The sequence below is a fragment of the Mustelus asterias genome, chromosome 10 (assembly GCF_964213995.1).
Source record: "Mustelus asterias chromosome 10, sMusAst1.hap1.1, whole genome shotgun sequence".
Taxonomy (NCBI): Eukaryota; Metazoa; Chordata; class Chondrichthyes; order Carcharhiniformes; family Triakidae; genus Mustelus; species Mustelus asterias.
In genome coordinates, this window is record NC_135810.1 from 20565804 (window position 1) to 20574878 (window position 9075).

At 43.8% G+C, this 9075-nt stretch overlaps 1 protein-coding gene across 1 annotated transcript; it reads right to left on the bottom strand.

Annotated features, from left to right (window-relative positions):
• Positions 1-2614: 2614 nt before the first annotated feature.
• On the bottom strand, positions 2615-6661 carry slitrk1 (SLIT and NTRK like family member 1). Its single transcript, XM_078222744.1, has 2 exons — positions 5965-6661; positions 2615-5120 (listed from the first exon to the last, which is right to left on the bottom strand). Exons 1-2 carry the CDS (start codon positions 6659-6661, stop codon positions 3727-3729), a joined length of 2091 nt encoding a protein of 696 aa, XP_078078870.1. The 3' UTR covers positions 2615-3726.
• Between the last annotated feature and the right edge of the window lie 2414 nt (positions 6662-9075).

Sequence of the window (9075 nt, forward strand, 5' to 3'; positions counted from 1 at the left end):
TAACAAAGGCATCCAATTATCTGAAGAAATTCTACCTTTCTCTAAAAGCTCTATTGCGGTGTTGTTAAAGAGAGCAGACCTTCGTCACAAGCTTTGAAAATATGCCAACCTTCTATGACCCTTGGGATATCTTCACAGAACAGTGCCCTGAAGAAACGGTTTAAAATCCTACTAATCATTCAAAAATTCTTTCACGTTTACATTTGACAAGTGCTGCAGACAACTTCTTACCTGAATTCAAAGTTTTGAAAATAACATTTTTGAAAAATATTGCGGGACGAATTAAACCGTGTCAGCTGCTCCGATTAAACTTCCTCCTCAATAGAAGACATCTTCTCCCCCACACACATAACCAATCCCCAACAATGACCTCTTAAAACTACACCCCTTGATCCACACAAGTCCTTTCCCCTGCAGACTCCACGGTCCCTGCACAAACATCCCCTCCACATATGCACACACCCCTCTTTGACAGAGATCAACCCTCCTTCCCCAAATGCACCATCTCATGCTCCTTGCAAGGGCCACCATCCTCCCAAATATACACTGCCCAACTCCACGTACACTCACTCCATTCCCTCATCTAGTTTTTTGTTGTGGGAAAAGCAACAAGAGCTGCACTGGTGTATCCAAGATCGCCAGGACAGAAATTCAAGGTCAAATTAAGAACTATCAAAACCCTCGAGCTCATTTTTTCATTTGGGCTCATATGCAACATTTGTTCAGAATATTTTCCATTTCTCTCCTACATTGCTCTCAAGTCCATATCCTGGAATCATAGAATCCTACAGTGCAGAAGGAGACCATTCGGCCCATCAAGTCTGTACCGACCACAATCCCACCCAGACTCTATCCCCATAACTCCATGCAGTTACCCTAGCAAGTCCCCCTGACATTAAGGGGCCATTTAGTATGGCCAATCCACCTAACCCACATATCTTTGGACTGTGGGAGGAAACCGGAGCACCCGGGGGAAACCCAAACACGAGGAGAATGTGCAAACTCCACACAGACAGTCACCCAAGCCAGGAATCGAATCCAGGTCCCTGGCACTGTGAGGCATCAATGCCAACCACTGTGCCACCATGCTGTCCTTCTATTCTCGATTTAATCAGGAATATCTCTCCCTCTTTTTTGGAATGCAGTGACTAAGAGCACATTTTCTGCTCTGGAAAGAAATCTAATTTGAGTATTAATTTTAAATTATACATGCTCAAACTTTCTCAGATAATAATGTCTATTTGGATCCCTCTCCCTCAATGCCTTTAAAATAATTAAAAAATGCAGCATATTAAAATTGACCTTGAAATTATGCTATGTATATATCGTCATGCAAATACACAGCACATTTGAATAAAACTGATATTTTAGCAGAGTCATTAAAACAGTAGAATTGCCATTAATGTAGCAGAAGTGAATTACAAAAAATGTATTAGTCATACACCAATTTTCACACTGCATAATTTCAATATCATGTTTCTTACGATAAGTGCACAATCTAAGACATATGCCTATTTGTACAAAAGACAACTTTACAATATCAAATTAGAGAAGAATGACCCCTAGTTCTACTGATTTTTCATGAGGTAACTCGTGTATCTGGTGCAGAATGGAGCCAAACTGAACAGGAGTGTCTCAGAATTTAGCCTCTGATCCCAGATAGGATACTCTACCAGTGGATTGGTGGACACTCGATGGGCCAAATAGCCTCTTCTGCACTGTAGGGATTCTATGAGCTGTGTTTGTTTGCTGATCTCAATAAGGTAGTCATTGCCACAGTACATTGGCCTAAAAATTGGTTTGTAGAAAAATAAAATCAACCAGCATTCCTGCTCCAAGGCCAGTTACCAGTGAGCCCAGGTGGAGAATGAGAACGGAAATGTCAGATGATAGGACTCAGCACATTTCTGACACTCCCCATGGCCACATAGTTTGCAAACAATAACGTCTAAACTCACACAAGAGGTAGAATGCTTTTAGCTCATTAATGTAGGGTAGCCAGTGCCTGTAAAACCATACTACTACATCAATCACCATTCTTGACGTTAACATTTAGCTGTTTTACATGAATGGAATATTAAATAAAGGTTATCAGACCAATGCTGGACTGTCATCTCAGAAAACATAATTCAAGTCTGCTTGGTTATAAATTCTGAGCATTGCAACAACATGGGTTGTTTGAAAACAAAGAAGGGATTTTATGAGCTGAGACACCTACTGCCAATAAATTCTATTAACAAGGGTATCCAATGCCAAGACTGCCAGCACTTTGCACTGTCAGTCCAATGTGCTGACCATTTAAGTGACATAGTTGTTCACTGTTCAATGCGAATCCAGATGATCATTACTTCTGCATCCCTTGTGGAGCTTTGGATAATTACAGTCACTTCTGTGCACCACGGATGTTACCAATTTCTGCATTCAGGGAAAAAATACCATGGTCCCTTCAGAGCATTTTGAAAAATCTCTGGGCCTCCTAAAGTTTAAAAGCGGCAAAGCATTCAAATAAAATGGTGATTGATAAATATTTAATAACTATGCATAAATGTGAGCAATGCTCTTTGTACAGATGGGAATTCTGCCGTCATGAGGGCTAAATAACTAAATCAGTCTTCAGATTAAACCAGTCATTTTAATGTTGAAAAATTTGCCATTATAAAACTCTAAAATAATCCTATTAAATGTCCTCTAAGTGCGACCTCCGTAGTATTTTCTGCTTTATTATGTTACATAACGATGACTTGAACAGAACAGTTTACATCATATCACTGATGCAGCTTGAGCAACTGAGTGACATTAATTGGTCATGCTTATGTGTATTTTATATATTTATTCCCAAAAATTAAAAAAAAATATTCCATTGGCCATTTTAACTCCTATACCACGGTACAAAACATAGTAACTACTCTGAAATTTAGATGGAACTAGGCATTAGCAAATATAAAATAACACCCCAAACATGGAAAAATTCATAATATAAAATAAATAGTTACTAACCATGCACAAACAAATATGGTCTAAAAACAAGATGAACTTGCAGCTTACACCTTATCTAAGCAATAATAGCACAAACTGCACAATTTATAATCACAGGAAAAATAAACAGGGAATGCCACTGTGATCAATACTGGATACATGACTTCATAGAATACAATTAGTACTCATGAATGGAGCATAGTAATAGTTATTTCCTCCAGCTATGTGATGTATCCCTGTGGTGTTGAGTTCATGCATGACATGCATCACTTGTTTCTAATTAGACAGTTCTGTACAATACATTCATGCGTTCGTGCAAATTTACAACCCTAAAACCTAGATGCGGTAATCTATTTCCCCTTTCTGTGTATTCTTTTTACAATTCTCCCATATCTCCAAATGACAACAAACCTTCTTTATATTTTTTTTTATACAACTGATTAATTGTCATTTACATCCGGAATATCAACATGAAGAGAGCACTAAAATGCACATCACTGTCCGTGCTTGCTTGTGTGTTTCACAGCGGGAGAGAAATTGTTAGTTCTAAAAGTTATATGCACCTTCTTAGCATGTGCACTTTCTATTTTTCATTAGAAAGTCGAGTTCAACATTCTGTTGCAGAATTTTAGCAGAAGCCTATAGTATTATTTACATCAGGGGCTGAACCACCAATGTCAAGTCCTCATCTCTGCATAATGTGCTGCTTTAAATCACACGCTGTGTTTTCAGCAATTCATGTCAGGAAGCCTAGTCTGAAAGGGAGTGTGTGACACAATCGTATACTCTGTGAGGTCCCTCTGCATGGTAAGGCCCATTGTGCCAGTAAGAATCACACACTGTTTGCAAGGAGTTAATTTCCGAAGCGGAAGAGTTGTTATCCCTTTTTCTTGATCTCTTACGGTTTCTCAAGATAAACACCAGCATGCCAACAACTGTAAAGGCAGAAGTAACAAAGACAAGTAAAAGGCCAGGTACCAGCACCGAAATTGAAACTCTGCTGGTCTCCAAGTAGGGATTCACATGAGTCCCTGTCTCTGTTGTTATGGTAATGTTACTTGATGAGGAAAACGTTAGGTGAATTTTTGCGTACAACTCTGGGCACATCAGCTCATTGCTGATCAACTTTATATTTCTGTCCCAAAATTGTTCAGGAGATGCACATTTTAATTCACTCATAACAACATCAGAGCCCATTTTCTCAACCCACTGCTTGAAAGCTATGATGTTACATGAACAATCCCACGGATTTCCATGGAGGTCGATTTGCACAACTGATGTTAGCTGATCCAAAACACCAGTGACCGGGAGATACATAAAATAATTGGTGTGCAAACTCAGCTTGGAGAGGGAGACAGAAGAAAACACATCTACAGGCAAAGACTTCAACAGATTGTTATGTAAAAACAATTCCCTCAGATTTGGAATCCCATTAAATGTGCCTGGTAGGATTAACTGAATTAAATTGAACTCCAAATTCAGGTACTCTGTGTTTTGCAGGCCTGCAAACATATCAGGAATGAGGGTTTCCAAGTTGTTATTATCCAGATACAGCCAGCGCAAATCAGTGAGATTCAGGAAAGTGTTGTTTTCTATTAACTTAATGGCATTATTTCCCAAATCCAACAAAGTCAACCTGCTGTAGTCCACAAAGTGAGTTTTCCTAATGATTTCTATATTGTTCTGTCTTAGGAACAGTTCCTGTACTTGGACTGGTTTGGGGTGGAGCTCAGCCATACTCTCAAGCTTGCTGCCCCTGCAGTTTACCTCGAGACCTGATTCGGGGCTATTGATGGAGCAGCTGCAAGCTGTTGGACATGCAGCTAATACAAGGGGGTTACTACTGCCATTCGGTACCACAGAATTGGCTGAAGGTCTTGTCCTCTGCAAGTTGCCGCGTGGATTCGATTGTTCTTTGCCCGCTGATGCTGAAGTTGGTGACCTGGGACGCTGAAAGGCAGGAGTTGGGGGCAGCCCAGAAGCCCCTTGAGCAGGTGGAGCCACAAGACTGAAATCATTATCAATCTTCCGAGGGCACAAATCGTATTTGGATGTTTCATTCAGGTCGTTTCCTTGTAACCGCAAGGGTGCCTCACAAACTACTCTTCCAATCAAGGCTGAGTAAGAAGTGTGTTCTAGCCATTCTTGAAGGGGAAAAAAACAATATAGATTGGAGATGGTCCTGATAGTTTTGTCATGACAACCATTGTTGGTTGTTGCCATATTTTGTTAAAATACATGAGAAAAAATATCTTATCAAAATTAATCTGCAAAGTATTGACATAAAGAGTTCACATTAAACTCCAGTACCAATTCTGGCTATAATTAACACAATTCTTCCTCATTAAATGTGCTGATCCAATAGATTGATTGGCATTCTGAACCTGCAATATTTCATCACCCCCACACCCCACTCTTAGCTCTATCAAGTCATGACAAATAGCAAAAAAAAAGTAACACACCGTGAAATTAAAACTATCGAGAGGGTGGTACATAGAATATCACAGGAAAATGGCCGAAAAAGCAGCAAGCTATATATCTTGGAGGATACGTGTGCTGTAATGCTGCCAAGCGTCACTGCTTACAAGAGGCATCTTCAAAGAAGGGTGCACAACTGAAACTCATGCAATGTCAGGAGCTGGAGTCGAACCATTGCCTGGATTCACTGCGTGTCCTTTCTACCTCTCAACTCACTCTGAATGTGTGGGTCAGTCAGGGCTGCATTGTTCTGTGCTGTGAACTCGTGTTCACTTCAGACTTGGCACAGATTGCCAGAACTTAATGTACCCCCTCCCCTCTCGGGCTGCCTTCAATGAATGGAGACAAGCGATTTCAACCACAGTTTTAACCAACTGTGCCATCTAGCGTTTATAATTCTTAATGATCATTATTAGCCCTTGCTTCCCCCCTCTCCTACACACACACACACAACCCCTCACTACCCCCACCCCACCCCTTTAACCCCAATGCCAGACTTTCCAACCTCACCTTTAAGGGGCAGCAATTCACAAGTGCAGTCCCAAGGGTTGTCCTCCAAGAGAATTTCAGCCACCCGGGGGATGAGCTCCAGGATGCCCTCGTATGGCAGGGTTTTGAGCCGGTTGCCCCGCAGGTCCAAGTGGGTGATGGGCACGTTCTGGAAGAGGTTGGGGGGCAGGGAGGTGATGAGGTTGTCGTTGAGGATCAGCACCTCCAGCTCGTTGAGGTCGCGGAAAGCCTCGGGGTCGATGTCCCGCAGCAGGTTGAAGTCCGCCTGCAGGTACTCCATGTCGTCCAGCCCCAGGAAGGTGTGCCGGCGGAAAGCCTTGATCTTGTTGTTATTAATGTGCAGCCGCTTGACCAGCTGCAGCCCCAGGAAAGCCCCCGGGATGATGTCGTGCAAGCCGTTATTCTCCAGGTGCAGGGTGACCGCGTTGTAGAAGTTGGCGAACTCGTTGGGGAAGAGCTTGGACAGCGAGTTACTGTGCAGGAAGAGTTGGTAGAAGCGGGAGGTGGGTGCGCTGAAATGCTGCAGGTTGGAGATGCCTCTCTTCTCGCAGTCGATGTGCAGGACCCCCTCCACCTCGGTACAAGAGCACAGCTTCTCACACAGGTCCGTGGTCCTATTGCCCCAAGCCAAGCCCAGTATGATTTGAAGCCACACAAACCAGGACAGCATTTTCAGACAGTAACACCGGGCTCCCATTTCATGCCATGAATTGATTCCACTGATCCTCTCCCCTCCCCCCCACAAAAAAAATGATAATGTAACAGATCCGAGGCCAGAAAGTCTCTAGGACACAGTTGCTCCTAGCAATGCAGGCAGGAGTGTGTGGGTATGTAACGCCAGTAAAAGCACCGCACTGAGCGAAGTCCTGGTTGCTTTCTAAGCAGCAAGCTGCAAGAAGCACTGAGCAAGTACATAATCAGGCATTACAATCCATTATGGGCACACTTTGGTTTCCTTGTTCCCTCGCCCCGGCAGACAATAAAATAATCCAGATTCTCTCAGTTGCACTGGGCTCCTGATCCCATGTCCCAGACGTTTCGTTGACCGCTCAGCACAGCTTGCCTGAGAGAGAGAAATTCTGCAATCTCCGCATATTCCGCCAGCCTCCTCCCTCTCTCTCTCCTGTGTTTTTTTTGTTGTGTGGAGGGGGAACAAGTGCTACAAGCGCCTCTGATGGTTCCACTTTGGTGCCCCGCTGGAAGAACTAACACCGAGCCCGGTTCTGGCTGGAAGAGAGAGAGAAAAATAAATGCTGGTCGGTGAAAGAGAGAGGGAGGGAAATCAATGCACATAGAGGCAACCAACACTGGCACGAAAACCGCCCATCCGTTTTATCCTAAAGAGATTTGGAGGAGAAATCCTCTCCCCCCACCACAGAAAATCTCTTCCATCCCTGCAAAGTAGATGTTTCTCGATGTGTTATTTTATCCGCTTCAATTAAAGCGACAACGCGTCAACTGAATATCAGGAAGGGGTAATTATCTCTCTCGCTATTTCTGTTTTAACACAGAAAACTCCTTGGATTTCGCACCCTCCTCCTTCCCCCCTCTCTCACACTGCACTGCCTCTCTCACGGACACTTTTAGCAATGGTGTGGAGCAGAAGGGAGACTTTGATTAAAGGATTACCCAGAGAGACTGTTAGCATAGGTCTCCCGCACGTCTGTTAGTCTGGCTGTGTTATGTGCGTATGTACATTAGGCTGAATGCATGCACGCAATTGTGTATTCCTTACGTACAACACCCCAGACGTGTGTCAGTTCCTCTCCCCCCTCCCTCCCCAATATAAACTAAACCCCCTCCTCCTCCTGCTCCCCACGTAACATTTTTAAATCTCTGTGTGTGTGGGGGGTGTAATGACGCTGTTGTAACAACTTTTTTTTCCTTTGTAATGGGGAGGTGGGAGAGAGGCAGCTTCCCAGTTGCAGCCAACTTCACTTTGCTGGAACGCGGCTTGGGCTGAATGCTGAATTGACAAGTCTGCTCTTGCAGAAAATCGCAACGCAATGGTTAAAGCGGCCGGAGGACGGTCTAACGGAGCGGACAAAAGCTCCCGTTGTGTGTGTGTGTGTGTTTTTGGTATCCATTGGGGGGGGGGGGGGAGAGTAAGAAAAGCGCAATCGCTCTCAGTCTGCAGGAACACAGCTAGATGTTCAGTTAGATGTCTTTGCTCTCCCTCTCTGCTTTCTCTGTGTTTCGCTCTCTTTTTTCCTCTATCTTTTTCTCCCTCTCTGTCTTTCTCTCTTTCTCCCTCTCTCTTGTTTCTCTCTCTCCCTGTCTCTCTCTCCTTGTCTTTTCTCTCTCCCTCTGTGCTGTCTCTCTTTCTGTGTTTCGCTCTGTCTTTCTTCCTCTGTCTTTCTCTCTTTCTCACTCTCTCTTGTTTCTCTCTCCCCCCTCTCCTTGTCTTTCTCTCTCCCCTCTATCTTTCTCTCTATCTCTCTCTCTCCTCTCACTCCCTCTCCCGTCTCTCACTCTCTGTCTTTTTCGCACTCCCTTTGTCTTTGTCCCTCTCTGTCTCTCTCTCCCTCCGTGTTTCTCTCTCTGTCTCTCTCCCCGTCTCTCTATCTCGTCCTCCCTCTTTTTCTCTCTCTGCCTTTCTCTCCTCTCCCTCTCTGTTGGTTTTTGCTGTTATGATATTGGAAGGGTTTCCCCCATCGCCCGTGCTTTCTCCGAAAGCCGAGTTAGCCGTTGTGCAACCAGAGAGATTATTGATGTAACTCAATTCGAGCGAGTACCTGCCGGGTTTCATTGCAGGTCGAACAGTAAAAGATGCTGAAAATGGCAGGGAATCCGCTCCGAACCAACTATTGGAACGCACTAATCAGGGTTCCTGTGCAACAACCGTCGGATAGCTTTCTATTCTGGTGTGAATTGTAATGTGACGCTAGCAGGAGAAGGGAAAACAGTAATTAATTTACCCCCCCCCCCCCCCAAGTTAAATTTAATCCATTGAACGCGATCATTTTTCGTGATCTGCAGGTTGCTATTTTAATCTTTGGAATCTGAAATTGGTTCTAAGAATTGTGTGAACATACAATCAGATCTGGTATGTTTATACCGGGCTAGAGACCGCCATGAGTGAATAGCGAAAATGTGCCGACTGTGGTGGGG